At 41.1% G+C, this 27,112-nt stretch overlaps 1 protein-coding gene across 2 annotated transcripts; it reads right to left on the reverse strand.

The window, feature by feature from the left end:
* Positions 1-1,788: 1,788 nt before the first annotated feature.
* On the reverse strand, positions 1,789-26,688 carry LOC130295978 (CD48 antigen-like). Of its 2 annotated transcripts, XM_056547367.1 has the most exons (9): positions 26,585-26,688; positions 26,180-26,239; positions 20,638-20,958; positions 14,839-15,102; positions 11,996-12,106; positions 10,865-10,905; positions 8,292-8,390; positions 5,636-5,716; positions 1,789-2,880 (listed from the first exon to the last, which is right to left on the reverse strand). In XM_056547367.1, exons 2-9 carry the CDS (start codon positions 26,217-26,219, stop codon positions 2,875-2,877), a joined length of 963 nt encoding a protein of 320 aa, XP_056403342.1. In that variant the 5' UTR covers positions 26,220-26,239; positions 26,585-26,688; the 3' UTR covers positions 1,789-2,874. The 2 variants fall into 2 exon arrangements, with proteins under 2 accessions (XP_056403342.1, XP_056403341.1); XM_056547366.1 differs by lacking the exon at positions 26,585-26,688 and having other exon boundaries at positions 26,180-26,306.
* Between the last annotated feature and the right edge of the window lie 424 nt (positions 26,689-27,112).

The following is a 27,112-nucleotide window of genomic DNA, read 5'->3' on the forward strand; positions in this document are numbered from 1 at the left end:
GGGGTTGAAGCATGCTCACAAGCTGAACAGGCTTCATAACTGGTGGGCCACAATTGCTATCAGCAGCCAGGACCCACGGTAAATGCTGGCTATCACTGATTGAACCAATGCCCGGCATTAACCCTTTAGACGGGATGATCAAAGTTGTTTGCTGCGTCTAAAATGCAGGGTTCACAGTGCTGGTTAGCTCAGGGCAGCTGATCGGGACATCTGCGGCAAAATCGCTGGTCCCGATCAGCTGAGTGGATGGCGGGAGGGCCCTTACCTGCCTCCTCTCCATCCGTTCAGTGCTCTGAAGCTCCAGCTAGCTATGGCAGGGTAAAGCAATAGAGTACCGATAACACTGATCGAAGCTGGCCTAATGCTCAAAATTGAACAATGTATGTAATCGTAAGATTGCATGTTATAGCCCCCTATGGGGACAAAAAAAAAAAGTGTAAAAAAAAAGTTAAAAGTGAATCAATCCCTTCCTAATGAAAATAAATAAAATAATGTAATAAAAAATAAACAATCATATGTGGTACCGCCGCGTATGTAAATGTCTGAACTATTAAAATATGAGGTTAGTTAAACCACACAGCCGATGTGATATAAATAAAAAAAAAAACACCAAAGTCAAAACTGTGCATTTTTGGTCAATTCATATACCATAAAAAGGATTAAAAAAAAACAAATAAAAAGTCCCATCAAAATAAAAATCTGAAAAGGGCAAAAGAAGGAAAGACCGACGGGAAGGCACCTAGTGTGATACCGTTGATGACAGGTGGGAGGGGTTAGTCGAAGAGTAGATAATGGATGCTCACCTTGAGCGAGCAAAAAACTTGCATGTAGACCCAGAATGGGGTTAGTGGTATGGATGATAGTCCACCAGATGCAGCTGCTAAACCCAGGGTACAGGACAAGAGTAGCCAGTCCTGGATAGATATGCAGTGGTAAGGAAGAAAAAAAACCTTTTCAAAGGGCGCTGCTGTTGTCCTGGTGAGATGAAGATGAAAAGTCCGAGGCAGAAGTATTTTGCAAGATATAGCTTCTTTATTGGTGTAGAATCATAGCAAGCAGGGATACAGACAAGATAACGCATTTCGGGGGACAGCGCCCCCTTCTTCAGATCAGTGAAAATCACTGATCTGAAGAAGGGGGCGCTGTCCCCCGAAACACGTTATCTTGCCTGTATCCCTGCTTGCTATGATTCTACACCAATAAAGAAGCTATATCTTGCAAAATACTTCTGCCTCGGACTTTTCATCTTCATCTCACCAGGACAACAGCAGCGCCCTTTGAATAGTTTTTTTTTCTTCCTTACCACTGCATATCAAAATAAAAATTGCACTGATAAAAACCACAGATCATGGCTCAAAAAAATTAGCCCTCATATATCCCCGCATGCCGAAAAAAAAAAAAAAGTTATAGGGGTCACAATAGATCAATTTTAAGCCTATTATCTATGGTTCATGTACTGTAGTTATAATTTTTAAAATAAGTAAAATAAAGTAAAACATACATAACACAATCCAAAGGCAGAATCCAGACAGCACTAATGTTACATATGGTACACCGTGCGTTACTGGCCATACAGTGTCACACTCCTCCGTCCCCTATTAACCGCTACTTTCCGGTGGTGCTCTATCACATGTAGTTACTGTAAAATCACTCCTATTTAGAAAGAAAGATGGCACTCACCAAGTAGCGTTGCATATTTCTATTTATTCAGACAGTATGGGTCTCAGATCTGAGACCCATGCTGTCTGAATAAATAAAAATATGCAACGCTACTTGGTGAGTGCCATCTTTCTTTCTAAATAGAAGTGATAAAACCTACATAAATTGGGTATTCCTGTAACCATATGGACTAACAGTATAAAGATAAGGTGTCATTTTTACAGAAAAGTGCACTGGGTAGAAACAGAAGCCCCCAAAAGTTACAAAATGAAATAAAAAATAAAAAATTTCACCCCACAAATATTTTTTTTGTTTCGCTGTAGATTTTTTGTTATGAAATTATTGATGTCATTGCAAAGTACAATTGGTGACACAAAAAACAAGCCCTCATGGGGTCTTTAGGTGGAAATTGAAAGCGTTATGATTTTTAGAAGGGGAGGAGGAAAAAATCCGAAAGTGCAAAATCAAAAATTGACCCGGTCTTTAAGGCCAAAATGGGCTTGGTCCTTAAGGGGTTTAGTAATGTAACTGGAAATGAAAATTGGTTCTTTTTTTGGCATGTGAGAGAAAACACACACAAACACATAAAAGAGAATAACCGAACTTCATGAAGATTGTCCCCCGTGGGATTCAGACTCCAGATCCAGTTAACCACTAAACTATTGGGTTTGTCCACCATTGTCTAATCTTTTGTAATAAAACTATTTTGTAGAATAAACCGTATAATACTGTATCATGTTTGGCCTGCCCCATCCATCTGGAACACGGTGGAAGTAGCCAAATCTATGATCAGCAGGACACAAAACCAGATCACCAGGGTGAAGTTATTTCATAGTCTCCATTCTGACCTGGCAACCAGGTTTTGTCCAGCCCTTGTTTGCATCTTGCCTTGGCAGAATTTACTGTACCCTCTGAATAAGTAGTAATCCAATATTAGGAGAACTGTTTTTTTTTTTTTTGTTTTTTTTTTAGATGTTCACTAAAGGGTTGATGAACATTCTTGAGGATAAGAAGGTCAAAGAGTCTGGTTCCTGAAAAATTGAAAAAAACTCATTTCCATATTCTCTGAGTTCACTACATGCAAAAAAATATGTAAACACTGATGTCTATGGATTGATGTCCTTGGTTTGGCTGATAACCCAAAGTCATAGTTCAAGGCTTTTCAATAAGTCAGACATTGACTTGTCACATAATACTCAGACTTGTGCTGTCTCTTCATTCCTGTATAGAAGAAGAAGAAACAGTTAACCAGTATATAGTTAAACGGTACAACTGATGTATATCAGGGAGTGTGATATCATAAAATTGACTAATTGTTAAAATCATGTTTTCATGTTAACCGTATATATATATTTTTTTGGTACATTTTTGGCAAATTTTCAATTTTACTATCTGTATTTTAAAATAATTCTCACCACTAGGGCTAAAACTAAGCTGAGACTTCTTGTTCTGTACAGATAATTTCCCAGTCATTCCCTTCTTAGAACAGACAATGAAAGGTTGCACCAGTAGGTAGATAACACTGGATCCACCACCATTTACAGGAGAGATCAGCCTTCAGCCTCCCTGTGGAATATCTACAATAGCACTGAATTAACCAAACAATATACGAGCTTATGCAGGTGGCCTTGTTATGTCTCCTTAGAAGTTCTATGTTGTTCAGAGCCATAATACAGTCAATGTAACCCAACTGTACGTCCAAATGCTTCCATGATATTCAGAAATTGTGGCACACTCAATAAGATACCATACTACAGACACCTAGATGACTCCTTACAACTTTTTAAAGGGGCACTCTGGTGGAAAATATTATTTTTTTCTGGTGGCAGAACGTTAAACCGATTTGTAAATTACTTCTATATAAAAATCTTAATCCTTCCAGTACTTATCAGTATAGTATAGTATCAGGTATAAAAGTGACCAAAAATGCGCTATTTTGGACTTTGGAATCTTTTTACATGTACACCGTTGACTGTGCGGATTAATTAACTATATATTTTTATAGTTCGGACATTTACGCACACGGCAATACCACAAATGTTTATATAGTTTTTTTAAATGGGAAAAAGGGGATGATTCAAACTTTTGTTAGGGAAGGAGTTAAATCATCTTTATAAACTTTTTTTTCCACTTTGTTTTTGCAATGTTATAGCCCCTATAGGGGACTATAACATGCAGTACATTTATTGCCCACACTGATCAATTATATGCCATAGCATTGCATTGGCCAGTGTTATCGGCGGTCGATTGCTCAAGCCTGGATCTCAGGCTTGGAGCAATCAATTGTCGATCGGACGCTGAGGAGGAAGGTAGAGACCCTCTTCCTTTCCTTTTAAAATCCATAACTCTTTTTTTTTATTTTTCCATCCACAGACCCATATGAGGGCTTATACTATGTAATGACATTTTTCATTTTACCCCAAAATGTGTATTGAAATGTACCGTATAAGAAAACTGCAATTTTGCTAATTTTGGGGGGTTTGGTTTTTACGCATTGCCCTTTATGGTAAACATTATACATTATCTTTATTCTGTATGTTGATACAATTTAGACTATACCCGTTTTATATAGTTCTTCTATTATTGTACTACTTTAAAAAAAATGCTAACTTATTTTTTACAAAATTGTTATGCATAAAATTGTCCTTTCCTGACCCCTATAACTTTTTTATTTTTACATTTATAGGGATGTACCATTTTTGTTTTAATGGGACTTTTTGATCACTTTTTATAAATTTTTAGGGTACAGGATAATAATACTGACACTTGGGGTACAAGATAATAACACTTGGGGTGCAGGATAATGACACTTGGGGTACAGGATAATGACACTTGAGGTACAGGATTATAACACTTGGGGTACAGGATAATAACACTTGGGTTACAGGATAATAACACTTGGGGTACAGGATAATGACACTTGGGGTACAGGATGATAACACTCGGGGTACAGGATAATAACACTTGGGGTACAGGATGATAACACTTGGGTTACAGGATAATAACACTTGGGGTACAGGATAATGACACTTGGGGTACAGGATAATAACACTTGGGGTACAGGATAATGACACTGGGGTACAGGATGATATCACTTGGGGTACAGGATAATGACACTTGGGGTACATGATAATGACACCTGGGGTACAGGATGATAACACTTGGGGTACAGGATGATAACACTTGGGGTACAGGATGATAACACTTGGGGTACAGGATGATAACACTTGGGGTACAGGATAATAACACTTGGGGTACAGGATGATAACACTTGGGGTACAGGATGATAACACTTGGGTTACAGGATAATGACACTTGGGGTACAGGATAATGATACTTGGGGTACAGGATTATAACACTTGGGGTACAGGGTAATAACACTTGGGGTACAGGATAATGACACTTGGGGTACAGGATGATAACACTTGGGGTACAGGATAATGACACTTGGGGTACAGGATGATAACAATTGGGGTACAGGATGATAACACTTGGGGTACAGGATAATGACACTTGGGGTACAGGAGGATAACACTTCGGGTACAGGAGGATAACACTTGGGGTACAGGATGATAACACTTGGGGTACAGGAGGATAACACTTGGGGTACAGGAGGATAACACTTGGGGTACAGGATGATAACACTTGGGGTACAGGATGATGACACTTGGGGTACAGGATGATGCCACTTGGGGTACAGGATTATAACACTTGGGGAACAGGATGATAACACTTGGGGAACAGGGTGATAACACTTGGGGTACAGGGTGATAACACTTGGGGTACAGGGTGATAACACTTGGGGTACAGGATGATAACACGTGGGGTACAGGATGATGACACTTGGGCTACAGGATGATAACACTTGGGGTACAGGATGATAACACTTGGGGTACAGGATGATAACACTTGGGGTATAGGATAACATTTGGGGTACAGGATAATGACAATTTAGAATGTTGTATATGTCATATACCTTAGGGATTGTGACTTCGCTGTACACAGTTTGTACTGTTTTTGCATCTATTCCAATCAGCTTCTTTTGCGGGGTGTTATTCTGCCATAAAAATATGAAATTTCTCTTATTACAGTAAGCCATGTTTGAACCCATTGCACATTGTAGGAGCATTTTCTCTGTACTATTGTAATACTAAGCAACTCTCCTCCCATGACTGATAGGAGTCGCTGTTCATCAGTATTTGACACCCATCTAAGCTTCTGGGAATTCTTTTTTGACATTCCCCTGTATTAGTAAGTATGGCTAAAATCTAATTTTTATCCTATTTCCATGAATTTATTTCTCAGTTTTAATTACCAATTTCATTTTTGTCCATTTTTATAGTTAGGACCAGTGTTAAGCGAGCAGAACCAATAGAAACTGGTTTCAGTTAAAAGTTTTACTAAGTCACAAAGGAAAATATTGTCGGATTCGCTTTGGCTGAAGCACCAACGCCATGTGAGAATAGGGATCACATGGAGCGTTTTTAGCATAGTAGCAGGAAGTATTGACACAGATATGACTATAGGGCAGCCCAGAATACTAGCAAGATCACATGACCTTAGGTTCATCAATGATGTCTTGCATACAGCTCCCTGTCAATTAGGAGGCAGTATAGGGAATGGGACAGAAGCACCAGATATTACTATGCACAGAGATGTAGTAGCTTTTTTTGGGAGAGGAGCTGACGAGAGAAGATCTCTGTAAGGGACATTGGGGGAGATTTATCAAAACCTGTCCAGAGCAAAAGATCGCTTCTTTCATTTTTATGAGGCCTTTTCAAAAGAAGCAATGTGATGTACTATGGGCAACTAGGCAACCTTTCCTTTGCACAGGTTTTGATAAATCTCCCCAGTTTGTGTAATCAGCAGCCAGGAAAGTAGCACTATACACAATTTTTTACACTACTATAGCACAATAGCAGCATTGTGGTGGTGTTGGCTGCTTTTACCTTGTCAGATCAGGGTGAGAAGAAGATCTCTAAGGGACAGTTAGTGTATTCAGAGCCCAGCCACAGCAGCACACCCTGCACTCCCTATACAATACAAAAGAAAGCACTATAGCACCTGCATTGTGAGCTGCCTTTATCTTGTTGGGTCAGTGAGAGAAAAAGATCTCTGAGGGACGGTTAGTGTGTGTTCAGAGTCCAGAGGGGCCAGCTGCACTCCTACAATACTAAACTATACCACACTATAGCAATTGCATTGTTGACTACATTTGCAGGTAACATTTCTGTAAAGTATGCCAGTTTTTTGTGTAAAGTGTGCCAGATTCAAGTGTATGCAAATACACACATATTGTGTGTAAAAAATGATCCCCAAATTTTTTGTTTTGGAAATTCAGACACATCATTTACTTAGAGTGGAGTGTAGTTTACTTTTTTTTAATTTTTTTATTTAAGATTTTTATAGTTTATTTTTAGCAGGAGTAAGATAATTAAATACAATCTTAGTTAAAAAAAACTAAAGGGGACCTAAAAAGGAAAGGTGTGATTACTAAAGAACTAGGCTATCCACACATGGCATGTCGGACAGGGACAAGTATTAGGCAAAAAAAGAAAAACCAAACTAATTCCAAATCTAAGAACATTAAAGGGGTTCTCCGGTGCTTAGACATCTTATCCCCTATCCAAAGGATAAGGGATAAGATGCTTGATCGCGGGAGTCCCGCCGCTGGGGACCCCCGTGATCTTGCATGCGGCACCCCGTTTGTAATCAGTCCTCGGAGCGTGTTCGCTCCGGGACTGATTACCGGCGACCACAGGGCGGGCGGCGTGTGACGTCACGCCTCCGCCCCGTGTGATGTCACGCTCCACCCCTCAATGCAAGCCTACGGGAGGGGGCGTTATACGCCCCCACCCGTAGGCTTGCATTGAGGGGCGGAGTGTGACATCACACGGGGGCGGGGGCATGACGTCACACGTCGCCCACCCTGTGGTCACCGGTACAAAGGGGGTGCCGCGTGCAAGATCACGGGGGTCCCCAGCGGCGGGACTCCCGCGATCAGGCATCTTATCCCCTATCCTTTGGATAGGGGATAAGATGTCTAAGCACCGGAGAACCCCTTTAAGAGACCCCCTAAATGGGTACTCCACTACCCCAGCATTTGGAACATTTAGTTCTGAACGCTGGGTGCGAGCTGCGGTGGTCATGATGTCACATGCCACCTCAATGCAAGTCTATGGGAGGGGCGTGGTGGCCATCATGCCCCCTCCCATAGAATTGCTTTGAGGGGGCGTGGCGTGATGTCACGACCCCCGCAGGGCGCACCCAGCGTTCGGAACTAAATATTCTGAATGCTGGGGTAGTGGAGTACCCTTTTAAGAAAGATGCAAGCACACAAATACAAAACATTCCTGGCAGTCTTATACAGGGCTTTGGTGCTCTTTAGCAGTGTATCCACAAGTTTTAGGATTACGGCTGATTTTCGGCTTTATCAAACTTTTTGACAATATTCGCATAAGCTACCAAAACTAATTTTGCTCAACTATAGCTAAGATAGAAGATTACATTGATAAATGGGGAACAATCTATAGGAGGTACCAAAAAGATTTTTGCCTAAAAGAAGAACACAAATTTTGTTGAACCTCCATTAGGAACCTGAAAACTGTCTGTAAAACCTGAGGATACTGTACCTTGACATGTTGGACCTCACTATATAACGTTATATAGTCTGTTTTTTCTTCTTGACGCTGATGATAGAGATTTTCCTGTTGACTTTGCTGAGCTCCCACCTGTGTTATTAATGTTTCAGAAATAAATTGGGGAATTCTCTGATGTCTTTCATGCAATTGAGCCTCTAGTAACCCCCGTTCATTGGTATCCTAGCTGCAAGGTATCTGTAATGTATATAAACTGCGTGGATATACTTTAATGTAATCAAAACCTTCATCATATACATTGTGGAGATTCTACAACAGAATACATCTTAAAATGAATACAAAAAGAGAGGGATGTGCAGCTCACAATTAACTAGTTGAAGTAAGGAGGTTGTACACCTTCACCTGGTGTTGGGTAATTTAGTAAGAAGTAAACAAAAACCAACCCCTCAAAACTAGTATCAGAAAAACTGATACAGAGATTAAATCTGGTTAAATATAAATTAAGACCGTGCTTCAATTATATGATACAAAATGACATAAAATGTTATTAAAATAATATATGCAAAATGAACCTCATAGCACCGGGCCCTTGTGCAGAGGTTATAAAGATTGTATGACCATATAATGTAATATTAGTTAATATACACAGATATCTAGCACTATTTTTATAGAAAAGATGACATTTTCCGGTAATCCGTTATCTGATAGTCCAGACAATGATGGAAATCCAGACAATAATGGAATGTCCCGTATTTTGAGTCAAGTCCTGAGATAATAAGAGATGACAGATTAGAAATATAATTACCAGCCTGGTAGATTACTCAGCCGTGATCTCCTTAGGACAAAAGGTGAGGTCCGCAATGCTTGGGTGGTATACAACGCTGGCATGCGTTACCGCGGCGGGCTGCCTGCCACAGACCAGGATGAAATTGGAGTTGTGCCGCTCCCAAGGTGCTCGCTGATGGATGGTAACAAGCGGCTTCTGGATGCAGACCTCGTGGTGTCCAATGGGGTGTGACGTCACAGGCAATCGGCAAGACTGCCTGGATACTGGATCAGGATAATACGGCTGGCTGGATGAAGATCTTTGGCTGCATTCAGGACTGGTCTGAAAATCCTCAGGTAAGTTCGTGCTCAATAGATACCGGTGATAAAATATACTTTTTTTTTAAAAGCACCTAGACACGTTTCAGGGCACTTGTTTGTCAAAAAGGCCCTTTCCTCAATATGCCTACTGAGGAAAGGGCTGTTTTGACAAACAAGTGCCCTGAAACGTGTCTAGGTGTTTTTAAAAAAAGTATATTTTATCACCGATATCAATTGAACAGGAACTTACCTGAGGATTTTCAGACCAGTCCTGAATGCAGCCAAAGATCTTCATCCAGCCAGCCGTATTATCCTGATCCAGTATCCAGGCAGTCTTGCCGATTGCCTGTGACTTCACACGCCATAGGACACCACGAGGTCTGCATCCAGAAGCCACTTGTTACCATCCATCAGCGAGCACCTTGGGAGCGGCACAACTCCAATTTCATCCTGGTCTGTGGCAGGCAGACCGCCGCGGTAACGCATGCCAGCGTTGTATACCACCCAAGCATTGCGGACCTCACCTTTTGTCCTAAGGAGATCACGGCTGAGTAATCTACCAGGCTGGTAATTATATTTCTAATCTGTCATCTCTTATTATCTCAGGACTTGACTCAAAATATGGGACATTCCATTATTGTCTGGATTTCCATCATTGTCTGGACTATCAGATAACGGATTACCGGAAAATTTCATCTTTTTTTATAAAAATAGTGCTAGATATCTGTGTATATTAAAGGACAACTGCAGCGGAATTACACTTATCCCCTATGCGCAGGATTGGGGATGTTTGATCGCGGGGGTCCGACCGCTGGGACCCCCCTCGATCTCCCTAATGGGGCGCCGGCATTAGCGCCCATGGTGACGTAGCGTCGACCTAGAGGTCGATGGTGACGCCCTGTCTCCTCCCCGTCCCCATACAGTTCTATGGGGGATGCGGGGAGGCACGAATGCTGCCTGCCCGCCTCTCCCATAGAGATGTTTGGAGGAGGCGTGCTGGCCGCAACGTCATGCTGCGGCTGGCACGCCCCCTGCACGGGAGAGACGCGGCCCCGTACAGGAGATCGCCGGGGGCCCCAGCGTTCGGACCCCCCGCGATCAAACACTTATTCCCTATCTTGAGGATAGGGGATAAGTGTTTGTACTGCTGCAGATGTCCTTTAACTAATATTACATTATATAGTCATACAATCTTTATAACCTCTGCACAAGGGCCCGGTGCTATGAGGTTCATTTTGCATATATTATTTTAATAAAATTTTATGTCATTTTGTATCATATAATTGAAGCACGGTCTTAATTTATATATAACCAAATTTAATCTATGTATCAGTTTTTCTGATACTAGTTTTGAGGGGTTGGTTTTTTGTTTACTTCTTACATCTTTAAATGAGTCAATTATAGTGGAGCATCTCCATTCAGTTCAATAAAAGGGACATAAGAAAACACTTAAAATTAAGCAAAAAAGGCATGACTTATGCAAAATATTTAGTATTTTTGAATAAATAAGGATTTATAACCTGAGCGTATGTTGTGATAATTTCAGCCTCTTGATATTTTCCTAAAACAAAACCCCAAATAATAATTTATTCCTTATCATAGTAAAAAGGTAATGACACTAACACTTGTGGTACAGGATAATGATACTTGGGGTACAGGATGATAACACTTGGGGTACAGGATAATAACACTTGGGGTACAGGATGATGACACTTGGGGTACAGGATGATAACACTTGGGATACAGGATGATAACACTTGGGGTACAGGATGATGACACTTGGGATACAGGATGATAACACTTGGGGTACAGGATGATAACACTTGGGGTACAGGATAATGACACTTGGGGTACAGGATGATGACACTTGGGGTACAGGATGATAACACTTGGGGTACAGGATGATAACACTTGGGGTACAGAATGATAACACTTGGGATACAGGATGATAACACTTGGGGTACAGGATAATAACACTTGGGATACAGGATGATAACACTTGGGGTACAGGATAATAACACTTGGGGTACAGGATGATTACACTTGGGGTACAGGATGATGACACTTGGGGTACAGGATAATAACACTTGGGGTACAGGATGAGGACACTTGGGGTACAGGATAATAACACTTGGGGTACATGATAATGACACTTGGGGTACAGGATGATGACACTTGGGGTACAGGATAATGACACTTGGGGTACAGGATAATAACACTTGGGGTACAGGATAATAACACTTGGGGTACAGGATAATAACACTTGGGGTACATGATAATGACACTTGGGGTACAGGATAATAACACTTGGGGTACAGGATAATAACACTTGGGGTACAGGATGATAACACTTGGGGTACAGGATGACGACACTTGGGGTACAGGATGATAACACTTGGGGTACAGGATAATGACACTTGGGGTACAGGATGATGACACTTGGGGTACAGGATGATGACACTTGGGGTACAGGATAATAACACTTGGGGTACAGGATAATAACACTTGGGGTACAGGATGATAACACTTGGGGTACAGGATAATGACACTTGGGGTACAGGATGATAACACTTGGGGTACAGGATGATGACACTTGGGGTACAGGATGATGACACTGACACTTCTGTCCTCACTTCTATACTAATACTTACCTTTTCTCCATTGTCTATAAGGTTTCCATGCTACAAGTATAAAAATGATAACAAGGACAGAAATTATTCCGAGGGCCCCCAGTAGGTGATCTCTTGCAGCTCCTTTGAATTCTAGCAGGAAAAAAATATGATATTTCGAATGTTTCACCTTGGAATAATATTTCTTCACAAATAAACAATGTCCATCATACTGTCCTCTGTATCATTAGGGAAAATGTCTAAAGTGTTTATTATTTAAATTATTATTATTATTATTATTATTATTATTAAAAGTAAAGTCATTGTGCAAATATGTTTTAACATAAGTATCAAAATGCATAAAGCTGTTATCCAGACTATATACAAGTGTTTTCCTATGATTACAAATGGCACACAATACTAGACGTTCCTGATCTGTATTGTGACTCCTTGCCAAGCACCAATAAAGCAAGTTTTATATGCACGTCTTGTGCCGGACATCTTTGCTAATGTGGGGGAACACTGCCAGCCTAATGTGGGGGAACACTGCCTGCCTAATGTGGGGGAAACACTGCCTGCCTAATGTGGGGGAACACTGCCTGCCTAATGTGGGGGAACACTGCCTGCCTAATGTGGGGGAACACTGCCTGCCTAATGTGGGGGAACACTGCCTGCCTAATGTGGGGGAACTCTGTCTGGCTAATGTGGGGGAACACTGCCAGCCTAATGTGGGGGAACACTGCCTGCCTAATGTGGGGGAACGCTGCCTGCCTAATGTGGGGGAACACTGCCTGCCTAATGTGGGGGAACTCTGTCTGGCTAATGTGGGGGAACACTGCCAGCCTAATGTGGGGGAACACTGCCTGCCTAATGTGGGGGAACACTGCCTGCCTAATGTGGAGGAACACTGCCTAATGTGGGGGAACACTGCCATTGTTGCGAAAATGACATGAGAGTGGCACTTGCCAGGGTAAAGCCGCGCATTTCTGAATTAGTCTTTGAAAGACAACAGCAGAAGTCACTGATTTGCAGTAAATATTCATTATGTTTTTGTGTGAAAATCCTGTTTTCATGGTTTTGTTCTTATTGGTTTTGTTCATTTTGTGCACCTATGTATAAATATATACTTAAATATATACCTCCTATGTTTTGAATTTGAAAAAAACATATTTTATTTTTACAATTAAGAGGGGTTCGGTGAATGCGCATATGAAACTGGTGGGGTTCAGGACCTCCAACAAGGTTAAGAACCACTGTTTTAGAGTGTTCTGCTTCGGACTGGATGCACCATCTTACTTTGCAAATAAAGCTGCCAAACATTAAAACATTTCATGACATTTTTGTTACACACACACACACACAAAGACAACAGTTTACACCAAAGATGGTGGTGGAAAAACAGGGCTCAAGCCCTGCAGGAACGCGTAGGAACAGAAGGAACACTGTTCCCATTTGTAGGAGTCTTGCAGAACCAGCCCTTGAATGGAAATCTTGGATGAGTTCCCACACTTTTTGTTCCCAGAACTTGTCACGTTGGGCTGGGATAAGGTGAATCTCTGAACTTGCCCTTACCGTCTTTCCCCTCCTATTGCGTATCCGTCCTAATTAAGCAATCCACATTTATGAAGACAGTCCCTGCCTGTCTAAGTGAAAATGGTCAGAAATACAAGAGGAGACTAACTCTAACAATACAAGGGGAGACATACAAATAAACAGATAGATCACAGTCCACAAGCCGAAGTCTAAACCAAGAGAAGCAAATAGATACCAGGTCAGAAAGCGAGAGGGAAGTCCAGAGATAAACAGCCAAAGTCTAAACCATATAGCTGAAGAACAAATGAAATGCTAGTTAATGGAGAAACTACACACATGTGAAATCAAAGAAAACACAGCATAGGTCAGCTGTCCACAGCCCCAGATTGGCTAAGGCGTAGCCCCAGCAACTAAACCAAGCCAGAACACAGGAAAGTTTAAAGAGGTACTCTGCCAGAAAACCTTTTATCCCCTATCCAAAGGTCACAGAACATGGAAGCTTGGAGTTTCTGTGTTCGTGACATCACCCCCTCCATTCATGTCAATGGGAGAGGGCGCGTGCTGGCTAGTTTGTATGTGAATGGAGGCTGTAGTCATCCGGCATGGAGCAGAGTTCGCTCCCTGCACCTTATGCCTGGCGTGCCGCAGTGGCGGGACCCATGCTAATAGACATCTTGTCCCCTATCCTTTGGATAGGAGATAAGATGTTTTCCAGCAGAGTACCCCTATAAACCTTCAAGTCAAACATGGACGAGTCATTACACCTGCGGAAAACCATCACCTTTCGGCGGTAAGAATATCAGAAAGCAAGTTTTGATGTTTTAGAACACATCAGTTCAACCAAGATGTCGGACGGAGGTACCCTCACCTGCCTCCATCCATCCTCCCGGGGACTTGAAAAGTAATTGTAAAATAAAAGTGAAAAAAAAGTATATAAAAAAAATTGGCCCTTTTCCCCATTTTACAAAAAAAAAAAAAAGCGTAAAAAAATTATTAATACACATGTTCAGTATCGACGAACGTGTAAATGTCAAACTATCAAAATATAATGTTAATGATCCCATACGGTGTGTGTGCCTATTGCTGAACTAATATCGCTTACAGTGTAGGTGGCGTTGTTAACAGTTAACACTTTTCTCCTCACCTACATTGCACTGTTCAAAAAGTATTTGTAGAAGTGAAGTTTTATTTTTGTCCTAGTAAAGTAATTAGAACAGGACAGGAAACCACAAGACATGAAAACACATCACATTGATGTTTGGTGAGGAGAGGAATTGAATAGTTCTTATCTGTAATATTTATCTCAGAGTATTTACAGTATGTATATGAGATCAGTATGTAAATAGTATTACCTGACTTGGTCTTGCAGAATTCCCCAGGGATCACAGTTTTGGAGACATTACTGACAGGGTTACGTGCGGTGCAGATATAGGTGACGTTCACACCACGGGGAGATACATACAGGACACCTCGGGTCACATTGATATCACTGGTGTGTACACTGCTCCATGTTATAGTCACATTTCTTTTGTACACGGAGCAGAACAAGTCCAGGGAGCAGGGGTCATTCCTGGAGATGGTGTGGTTGATCTGGATGTCTCCAGGGGATAATATCTCTATGCAAGGAACATTAGAACAAAGGGTTAAATTATGATGAACAGTTACATGAATGGAGAAGGAAGAAGTTTTAAAAATAAATAAATGGAAGGAAACTTGAATAGTTATAAAAAGTGTTTCTGTTTTCAAAAAATAAAGAAAAAATGCTAAGTGTGCACCAACACACTTAGCTGCCCAAACCAAGGGAAGCACGAAGCAGACACTCACCCCCACTGTACAATGAGCTGTGATTTACTAAAAAACACCTGGCTCTCTGATAGCGTCTCCACACCCCACTGGGCTTGATTGACAGGTTTCCCTCTTAACTGTGTATAGGGTGAGACCTGCCAATCAAGCCCAACAGGAGCCCAATTAAGCCCATAAGCCAGCAAAGACGCAAAGGAGGCCACAGAAACAATTATTGTGTAGTGCACTATCACCATCTGGGCCATTGTCTGTTTGCCACTCTTTTTTAGGGAATAACTTTAGTAATAAGGGCACCAAGGACAGCAGGAGGGACACAGTATTAATAGGAGGGTACTGATAAAGGTTTGCATTAAGGGTTGGGAAAAGGTGGGATTGGTGCTGGAAAATCAAGGAGCCAAAGATATCTAGGTGGCAAACTCTGCCCTCTAACTTGTGTCTGTGTGTAACGGCCTTACCATAACGGCTGAGTAGTGGATCTGCTGTCCTGTGTAAACAATGACTGAACCATACCAGGGAGCGGAGTCTAAGGTGCTGCTGGTTTTCACCAGAGCCTGCCGCAAAGCAGGATGGACTTGTTGCGGTAGGCAGCACCCAGGTCGCTACCCCTGGCACGATCCGTTCACACAGGTTACCCAGATGAACTTGGTGCAGAAAATAAGGTGTAGTCAGACAAAGAACGGGTCAGGAGGCAGGCAGCAAAGAAGCGTAGACAGGTCACAGGCACAAGGTCAGGAGGCTGGCGGCAAGGAGCAAGGTCAGGTCACAAGAATGAGGTCAGGAACACTAATAAGGCACACTCTAAGGCACTAAGCACGAAGATCCGGCACCATAATTGGGAGGTGCCGGACTAATATAAGGTCCGCCCTGCAGCAGACCAATTATGGGCATACTGGCCCTTTAAATCTCAGAGCACAGGCTCGTGCACACCCTAAGGAGAGGGGATGCGCGTGCCGGCGATGAGCAGGGCGAGAAGGACTGGGGAGAGAGAGGTAAGGAGATCTCCGGGACTCGTATGCGGGCATGTCCGTATGGGGGAAGGGGTGCACTCATGGCCAGACTGAATGGCCAGAGCGTTACCAAAAGCAACGCCTGGGACACGCGTGCAGGAGTGTCCCGCACCATGAGAGTCCCGGGGTTGCATATACTGGGGAAGAGGGAGCGCTCACGGCCAGAATGAATGTAACAAGTCAGCATGGCGGTCTGGGCTGGATGGAGAAGGAAAAGGAAAGGAAATTACTCTAATGCCTTTAGTTACTGAATGACACTTTACTGTAATCACTTCTATGGTCTGCAGAGCCTGTGTAGGATGTCCAGAGGAAAAGGTGATGAGTTGCCCATAGCAACCAATCAGATCGCTTCTTTCGTTGTTGAAAAGGCCTCTGAAAACTGAAAGAATTGGTTGCTATGGGCAACTCAACAACTTTTCCTCTGGACGGGTTTTGATAAATCTCCCCCTAAGTATTTACTATTAGACATCAAATATTATACACAAAATGGCAAATAGAATATGTCTTCCAGTATAATAACAAGAAAATACCCCAAAATATGAAGAGAAAGACATGTTGACGTCTATTGTAAACAGCTATAGTCAAACCAATGCATTTCAATCACTAGGAGTAGTGACATCATCAGGGGCACAACTATTAGGGGTGGAAAGGGTGGGACATGGTATTACAGACTGTGCACCAGGCTGCGTATACACCAGTCCAACCAGTGATTCACCAATGCCAAAAAAATAATTAACAAAAAGCACTCCGTTATCCACTGGATCAGTTCAATATTAGGATCCAGTTCCGGCATCAGTTAGAAGTTAAAGATGTTTCTGGCTGAGCCGCGTGTACCTGCAGTGGCCGTGTGTACCTGCAGTGGCATGGAACCAAACAATCCTGGTGACTATGGTCCCAGCTGCCTTGAGATCATTGATAAGATTCTCCTGTGTAGTTCTGGACTGATTTCTCACCATTCTCATGATTATTGATACTCCACAAGGTGAAATCCTACATGGAACCTTCGACCGAAGGAGATGGACAGTTATTTTGTGTTTCTTCCATTTGTGAATAATGGCACCAACTGTTGTAAACTTCTCACCAAGCTGCTTTTTGATAGTCTTGTAGCCCATTCCAGCCTTGTATAGGTCTACAAATTTGTCCCTGACATCCTTGGATATCTCTTTGGTCTTGGCCATGGTGGAGAGTTTGGAATCTGATTGACTGCTTCTGTGGACAGGTGTCTATTATACAGGTACCACGCTGAGATTAGTAGCACTCCCTATAAGAGAGTGCTCCTAATCTCAGCTTGTTACCTGGGAGCCTCTAATCTCGTTGATTGATAGGGGATCAAATACTTACGAATAAAATGCAAATCACTTGATAACTTACTTGCAATGCATTTATCTAGATTTTTTGTTGTTGTTCTGTCTCTCACTGTTCAAATAAACCAACCATTAAAGGAGTATTCCGGAGGGAAAACAAATCAACTGGTGCCAGAATGTTATACAGATTTGTAAATTATTTCTATTTATTATTTTAACCCTTCCAGTACTTAGCTGCTGTATGCTCCACAGGAAGTTGTGTAGTTATTTTCTGTCTGACCACAGTGCTCTCTGCTGACACCTCTGTCATGTCAGGAACTGTCCAGAGCAGGAGAGGTTTGCTATGGAGATTTACTCCTACTCTGGACAGTTCCTGACAAGGACAGAGGTGGCAGCAGAGAGCACTGTGGTCAGACTGGAAAGAACTTCACAACATCCTCTGTAGTATACAGCAGCTGATAAGTACTGGAAGGATTAAGATTTTTATATAGAATTAATTTACAAATCTGTATAACTTTCTGGAGACAGTTGATTTTAATTTTTTTTTTCTTCAGAGTACCCCTTTAAAATTGATTGTCATTGAATTGATCTGATCATTTCTTTATCAGTGTACAAAATCAGGAGGGGATCAAAAAATGTTTTCCCTTTACTGTATCAAGATGTGACACTGAGAGTTTACATAGCAGAGATAGTAACTTTATACTTAAACAGGCACTTTCATTTGAACAAACTTTGCTTAGATAAATAGTACAATCCTATTAGACAAAAATGCTTCTTTATCTTGATATCAAACCCCCCTTCCTGCTGTTAAAATTGTGGTGTTTCAGTGTGGAATGTACTGTGTCTATGGCCTGTCAGGTGGATGTTACTTTGCAGTGTCTGCTCTGGGCTCACAGCTTAGGTTATTGTGATTTACAATGTGTTTCAATGCAGTGTCTTATATTCAATGTCTATGTAATGTGTTCTTTCCATGTAAGAGTTCATTTTGTAATGCAGACAATCAGGGGCCCTTCTCCACCCAGGTCTGGCTAGAAGAGGAGAAGCTAGTAAGCAGTTAGTGTGAGGAGTCCGTGTGAGCCTAGGGAGAACAATGTGAGCGTCTCAATACCTCTAATGTAGACCACCAGGATATACGGCAGATCAACGATGCTTCTGCTTACCAGGGTGGTTGTGTAGTAACATACACAACAATGGTAATCATGTAACATTGAGTCAGATGGGATCTGCAGCCTTTCAGTACACAGTATAACAGATATCGGGGAAAAAACACTTCAAGGGTGAAACACAGGATTCTTATGGTACTTACCCAAATGACCACAGTGGATAGGTGAGAACAACTTTAATCAGACATCATGCAACACTTTTTACTGCGCATGGGCAGCTTCATCAGGCATCTGATGAAGCTGCCCATGCGCAGTGAAATATGTTGCATGATGTCTGATTAAAGTTGTTCTTATCTATCCACTGTGGTCATTTGGGTTAGGGTCATGAGAATTCTGTGTTCCACCCCTTGAAGTTTTTCTGCCATACCTCTAATGGGGACAGGTTCTATTTCTTCTGCTTTATCTACCAGTTCCATATGAGACTGACCACCCACATACAGATTCCCGCCAACCAGGTTCTTCTTCAGTCCAGTCTGTCCAGTCAAGTTCAGACAAGTCAAGTACCAGACGGATAACGTGAGAGAAAGCCTCAGGCAACCCCATAACACTGTGTGTAGAAAGTCTAGGCCGTTGGCAGCCATCTTCTGTCTCTAAGCTTTTATCTTCTAAGCTGTCTTCAATCCAGTCTAAAGTCTAGTCAAGTTCGCCTAAATCAAGTCAGCAAGTCAGTTGGTCTGTCCAATTCAAGTCCAAACCAGTATCAGTTAAGTCTAAATCTCAGGTTAATCTGCAAGAACTACAATTTCCATAATGCCCAAAAGCAAGTGTGGTTCTTTGTGCATCCTTCAGCGAACATTGCATTAATGTGAACTGTTCCTGTTCATCCTGCAAGTTCCTGAAAGTAAAGTAAAAGTGGTCTCCCTAACCTGGCATTTGAGGTGTTTATTGCCTGGTGCCTGGCATAGGCAACCGCTTATCCTTGATAATGTGGTGATTAACACTCCTGACGGCACAAACTCTGTTCTCAGTCACAACACTCCATCTGTACCTCATCCAAGCCACCCTTAGTCACCACAACTACATCTCTGAAAATTATCTCAGCTTTGTCCTGTCTATGTAAGACAAGCAATACAAGTCTATGGGGGGGGGGGGGGGGGGCTCCTCCCACCAGTTCTGGGAGAAATGCAAGTTATAGATAAAGCTTGCAGAGCAGAAATCTTCTGAAACATACTATATAATGGCCAGAAATAGTGCTGTTCCTCATGTACACACAAAGGACAGTCCATTCTGAAAAGTCATCTGAAACAACAGGTATTATTTAAAAGGAAACTGACAGCAGGGTCACCAGCATTAACCTGAATATACAGGTAGATAGTGCAGGTGACCCTATTTCTAATGCTTCTTGCAGCTGTTCAGGAGGTATACAACTAATTGCCAATGGGGTATAGGTCACTCCCTATACATCTCCCTGTATATTCAGGTAAGTGCAGGTGACCCTACAGTTTCCTTTTAAGAGGTTTGGGTTTAAAATATAAATTCTGCCCAAACCCTCCCCATTGGCCTCCACTGATCACCCCTTCTGGGTCCCATCTCAGCACAAGTAAATGCCTCTGAATTGATCAATGATCCAAATGAATCACCGGTGTGTTGGGATGGGACCAAAACTGGTGATCAGTGGGAATCTGGTGAGCACTGGAATGGCAGGGGGTTGGGCAGGAAAGTCATTTTTATTTACTCATCTGAACCACTTTAATATAAAACAAAACTTCCGACAACACCTTTAACTAAAACCACTCTAGACATTTTTTTTAACATGACAGTATGGAATAGTTGGATCTGAAATTAATATAGTTTTCTAGATTTGAGCATCATGTTCCTGGGATAGTTTTTCATTGTCAGAACAGACAAGAATAAGACTTATTGCTGAGACTTACCGTACACTGTGAGATGAAACTCTACACAGTCCTCGTTGTCCTCTGTTTGTATTTTTGCTCTATAGATCCCCTGATCCTCCTGTGATAATTTATAGAGGTGTAAGGATCCATCATCTTCGCTCCTCACTCTTCCCTTATACTGTTTTGTCAGTTTATTATCATTTATAGATTCATTAGGGTTAGTTTGAACAATAAAATCTCCCTTTGGTAACAAAACCCAGTTGATAAACCTGATCCCCGTCTGATGGACGCGTAGAATGACGTCTCCTCCATCACCACCAGATACATTTTCCTGTCTACAAGAATCCCCACAGACGACACCTGATATAAGAGAAATATACTGGATGAATAAGAAGAAGAACAATTGTAGGTTTGCTATATCTTTGTTAGTACAATCTTATTGTGTGACCATTTATATGTGTTTTCCACAAGTCCATGCTGGCTGGGTGTAGTAGTGCACTGTGCACTACCTAGCTGGCAGCACTTGCACCATAGCAGCTGGATTAATATGCATCTGTGGTTGTGACTAAAAGATTAGAAGACAAGTAACAGAGGCTGGCGAGAGAGGAAGGAACAGGATTAGCTGAAAGTATAAAGATGGAGTCAAAAAGGTTGGACAAGTAGAACCTGAAAGCTTATTATTTACTATCATTATTCTTTTCTTGGAGGGAGAAGCGCTCAGCTGAGCCCATCACTCTCTGGCTCACCATCCTATGCAAATCATGATAGGAGACAGGCTTCATAGAATTATATCTCCTGCAATGAGTTAGACTGAGCAGTGAGCCAAGTCACTAGGTGCCATATCTAATACGTTACTTTTATTTTACTGAGGTATGGTACCACATTTTTCAGTGTTTTTTATTTTATTTTTTGTACTTTTTGTTACATTTGCACAGTAAGAGCATTGTTTAAAATCTTTTCTTTTTCTGTCAACATATTAAGACATCCATAACTTTTTTATGTTTTATGTTAATTGAGCTGTTTGAGACCTAACATTATTATTATTATTACCGTTTTAGGGTTCTTACAACTTTTTGTTCAAATTTTATTAAATGTTTGTGTGGTGAAGTGACCAAAACCAGCAATTATTATTATTATTATTTTTTTTTTATTAGTAATGACAGGCAACATATTAGGACTTGCTTCCGGCTAATGGGTGCACATGCCATAACAGCCCATCAACACCTTGCACCTGCATTGCTGGGGGCACCAATAGAGTTGACAGTCCTTCTGTCTAACCATTTAGATGCCATCATTGCAGTTAGTTTTTAATTCTCTAGATAACACATTTTCGCTGTAAGGCTTCTGTCAGACACAAATTTTGTTTGCCCTATTTTGGTCTAAAAAAGAAATTTACAAAAAACTGCCCCTCTTTCTTCTCCTTTGTTTTTTTATTTTTATTTCTAAAACAGAATGCACTAGTTTAGACATTGTTTTGTGGCATTTTTTTACTTATGCATTAATTTTTTTTTCCTTTTTTCAACCTATAGACACTTCCAAAAATTAGGAGACCACAAAATCTGGAAAAAAACACCATAGCCGGAACATGCTGCAATTTTGAAAACAGGGCATTTTTTCAGCAAATAAATAATATATCCAATCTCCTTAGAAGGCCTGTTGGTACTTGATTCCAAAAGTAGACAAATAGCATATAGACCTCCAGGATGCCCCATAGTTGCGGGCAGGGGTTTCATAACTGAACCCGTCACAATACTTAGATTGGGTTCTATACCTGCACATTCAAAAGACCCAAAGCATTTACCCAGCATCTTGAAAGAATTTGGATGGCAGGAAGGGGTTTCCTTAATCAGCATTGATGTGAAGAACCTATATTTTGTGGAATGCAGGTGTGTGGGCTGTCCGACGTTGGCCAATACAATGAGTTATATGTAAATTATATCTGTGAAATGCTTTCTTTTGTGCTTAACCATCATTTGTTTCAGTTTAATGATGCATGGTACAGACAACGAGCGGGTACTGTGATGGGGTCCCTGGCGGCCCCCAACTTTTGCAAATATTTTTGGGGGGTCCTAGAAGAAGATTTGATCTTCTCAGTACATTTGCATTCCATACATTCGATATATTAGTTATTTCATGAATTTTTTCTATAATTAACATTAATGTAGTAGCTTTTTTTCATGATGCAGAACAAGAACAGTTGTTAAAGTGGCTGTTAATGTCCTTTTCTGCAGACTCATGCACTTTCTGTAAGCCAGGTTGGACCTGGAATACATATGCGACTTTTAACTGGAGATTTATTCTTCATCAATAGTGACTATCGCATTTGATAAATACATGACCACTTCGAAGTAAAAAAAAAAAAATTACTACGTGAGCAGATTTCGGAAATGTGCTTTGGAAAAAGCAAAAATCTAAGTTGCAGCATGAATAGAAAAGTTGCACGTGCGCAAGTACGTGCAACTTTTTTAAGCAAAAAAAAATCTACAACGGAGCTTGATAAATCTCCTTATTTACTTTCTCCTTTTTGCGTTGAGTCCAATGGAAAAAATCATTAGGTCAGCAATACACAAAAACGGGTATATTTTACAAAAGAACAAAATATTAGGAAAAACTGTAATGAATAAACCATCATTTCATTCCACAGAACAAACAAAAAAAGACCATTTAGTGAAAGAAGACGATTAGACCGTTACATGAGAGAATAAGAGAACATTTTCGATCCTTGATCACACAAAAGTGTTGCCCGAGAGTCATATAGCATATGAAAATTAAGCATAACAACAGAGGAGAGGATTTGAAGTTCTTGGGACTTACTATAGTAAAACCGCAACAGAATGGAGGAGACAGGCATAGGATACTCTTACAAAAAGAGACTGATCTAATTTTGCGCACAGACGCACTAGGACCGCTCGGTTTGAACGAGCATGGAGACCTGAGCATGTTCCCGTAGTATAATACATTAGGGGCTAACTCACCAGGTCTGTGGAATGTTCCTTCCCACAGCCTTAGTAGTTAGAGCATTAGCCCTTCCCATCTCCGAATTACATATAAAATTAAACTTGTTGTAAATTATCATACGGTTCTCCTCCATTGTTTGCTGCCATAAGTGCAATATATCCCCTGTATGACACAGTCATTTTTGATAGTTGTATTAGTTAGGCTTTAAGAATTGTACCAGAGTAATGGGTGTAAATAAAGTTAGCCTATAAAAGGGGAGGGGTTGTGTTTGAGGTCATAGGTCAAGATTAAGCGCTGTGTATAGCATGAAATGGCTTGTTGGCCAATTGCTGTATCCATGACCTGTTTGTTCCAATAAAAGTGCAAGATTGCTCATTTGGTGAGTGCCATCAAATATTTTCTTCACAATACATTTATTTATGTCTGTGTTTCTACAATAACAATCCGATCCAATGAACTGTCCCAGCTGTCTCTTAGCTAACTGTGGACTAAACCAATGAATAGTCAATACCTACAATAATTAATCTATCCAAAGAACTGTCACGTGTAACCTCTGGCTGTGGCCTTACACAAAAAGTTAAATGACTCTAGTTGGGCTGGAGCTGCTTAGAGCTCACCTGTGTGGTCTGGGTGTGGTTCTCAGTTCTGCTACTTATCCCTGATCACCTGCCAATATAAGCTAGGAGCAGTGATCAGTCCAGTGTCCGTGAATGGTTATACCTTAGCTGACACCTCCTGCTTACTGGATACCTGCTTGTTTATTGATCTTTGGCTTTTCCCTTGACTCTTCTCTTGCTCTGCGTTCCTGTACTCTACTATCTCCTGATACCGACCTTGGCTGGACTGACATTGATTTGACCATGTGTGTGTCTTAGTGTATTTCTGTTAGTTTGTGTGTCTCCAGCTGTTCCCTGACTCTGTCTGTTTTGTATTTTATTATTTTGACAAAGCTGCCTCAGCACTCCAGCAGGGAGGGTTTGTCATTGTGGTTGTCGATCCGTCACTTAGGGCAGATAGGCAATAGGTAGGGACAGCGGCTGTGGGTTCACTGCCCATATGTGACATCACCGCTGTCTCTTAGCTAACTGTGGACCAAACCAATGCACAGTCACTACAGAGTCCAATGCACAGTCACTACACAACATCTGGAGGCACCCTGGTTTGGAAACACTGCCCTATACTGAGGGGCATTAAATAAAAATGGAAAATAAAATATTTCCAGTCCTTCTCTCCATATGACCTCACTGTCCAGTCAGAGAGAACACATTTGAGTAATATACTGATGGACAGTTCTAGAAACTTGAGACATAATAAATTACTTAGACTGTGATGTGGTGGGTCACAGTGTGGGGGTCCGTCTAAGTCTGAACCTTATTCCTTTGTTCCTCCTATATATATTTTAAGTGTTCGGTTCTTTTGGGTATTTCTCCCTTTTATTTTTAAATCTGTTTTTATAACTGCACATTTTGTTTATTTTAAAGCTTACAAGTGTAAGGCTAGGTTCACATCACGATTTAACCATCCGATTAAGGGACTGTAAAATCAGATGGAATCGGATTGCAAAAAATCGTATACAGTCGCATGTAAAAATTTCTTTGCTCTCTGATTTTAAAATCGTATGCAAAGATCGTACAGATGAAAATTCCATCCGATTTTCAATAAAAATCTCATTCTGTTTTTTTAAATTAATATGTGTGCCAATGGCAATAAAGTTTTATATATTTGAAGTGTATGTGTTTTGAAGTCTACTGCGCATGCGTCCAAAAAAATCGCTAGCGATTAATCTGATAGAGTCACACGATTCTATGCGATTTACATAGACATAAATAATAAAAAAAATCTGAGATTTCGACCCGATTTTGAATTTGGACGAAAAATCGTGGTCAACTGCGGTTTTACCTCCAATCTTAAATCGTGCAAAATCGGATGCGGATCAAAACGGATGCATTTGTTGTCTATCATTAATGAATGGAAGGCAATGGATACCACTTGGCACGCAGATTTGTACGATTTCAAAGTTAAAAATCGTGAGAAGAAGTAGGATGGTAAAATCATCATGTGAAAGCCCCCTAATAGGTTTTGGTCCTTTTATGTTCAAAAATAATTCATAGGCATTCATAGAGCGTTTAACCCTTTGACTGTTGGAGATCAATGAAAATGGTTGTGTATGTGTGATGGGGATTTATAATCCGTAATTGATAGGTGGTGGTATCATGTGTCAGGGGTGTCCGGAGTTATGTTGTATTTGCAACCTAAGTGACTGCAAGATTAAGTGGAAATAGAGTATTTTATTGTCGATACCTTCATCTAACTGTGTAAAAGTCCATTTTCAGATCTTGAGGACAAAATATACTCTAAAGTTCCGGAACATTTAATTTTACGATTCGGCGTTATGTGCATAGTCATAGATAACCCTTATGTATTGGTAATAATCAGTTTACATATGTATTACATTAGAAGGTACAGACTAAATCTAACCTAAAGTTAGACAAAAACAGTCCTCCCCCCCCCCCCAATTCTATACAGCGTATAATGAAGTATACAACTAGTAGTTCTGAGGACAAAACCCGTTGTAAAAAGTATAAATCTTATAGTAGACAATCAATATAAGGAAAATACTCACAAAACTGGAGGAAAGTTATCAGGCTCAATAGAAGCAGCATCTTTGTCTTTATTCATTATACTAAAATGGTAGAAAGAAGAAATAGCAGCCAGGAAACCACAACAGGAAATATGTCATCATAGGCGTGCGCAGCCTATTGCAGCGCCTGTGTATATATATATATATATATATATATATATATATATATATATGGATCCAGCATGTCACCCAGTCAGAGGCTATATGCCCAGCAGAGGTGAGTTGGTATCTGAGTGTTAGGCTCAGAATGTGTGTTAGGGTCCCATCCTAAATGAGGCCACCTCCCCGTGGTGGATGGGGTACACGTTTTTTATCAAAAAAGTGCACTAAGAGCCTCAATTTTTTGACCAATGTGTGCTGCTGCAATCTTCTTTTTTGTATACTCACATATATACACACATATACACACACCAATAGGGGGCAGTACTCTCATTGTAGGGACACAATTATGGCCATAAATTAGTTAATAGTAGTCAGGCAGTGTAAACTGCATTAAAAGGACACTTGTCTAAGTAACTAACAACACATGATCTCTATGGGGAAGATTTATCAAAACCTGTCCAGAGGAAAAGTTGCTGAGTTGCCCATAGCAACCAATCAGATCGCTTCTTTCATTTTTAACCAGGTCTCTGCAAAATGAAAGCAGCGATCTGATTGGTTGCTATGGGCAACTGGGCAACTTTTCCTCTGGACAGGTTTTGATAAATCTCCCCCTATGTGAATTGCACTCAGTAAACAGCCCAGGTCAGGTGCTCTGTGTGAACAATATGTAGTATCCGGCAAGTTTAACCTCCCTGGCGGTATGATTCCGTCTGGAAATTTGTACCAAAAGCGGTACAATTTTTTTGCATTGAAATTCCACATCTCCCCCCGTCACATTCCCACTCCCTTGTCACATTCCCCCCCCCATATCAC

Source organism: Hyla sarda, chromosome 11 (assembly GCF_029499605.1).
Source record: "Hyla sarda isolate aHylSar1 chromosome 11, aHylSar1.hap1, whole genome shotgun sequence".
In the NCBI taxonomy this organism is placed as follows: Eukaryota; Metazoa; Chordata; class Amphibia; order Anura; family Hylidae; genus Hyla; species Hyla sarda.

Bases quoted from the DNA above. Each gene is read 5' to 3' on its own strand.
- LOC130295978 (XM_056547367.1), bottom strand. From the start codon at position 26,219: ATGCTGCTTCTATTGAGCCTGATAACTTTCCTCCAGTTTT. The intron at 15,103-20,637 runs GTAAGTCTCAGC...TTCCTTGCATAG, and splicing joins GTTTCATCTCACAGTGTACG to AGATATTATCCCCTGGAGAC. The intron at 8,391-10,864 runs GTTATAAATCCT...TTAATAACACAG, and splicing joins TTATCACAACATACGCTCAG to GTGGGAGCTCAGCAAAGTCA.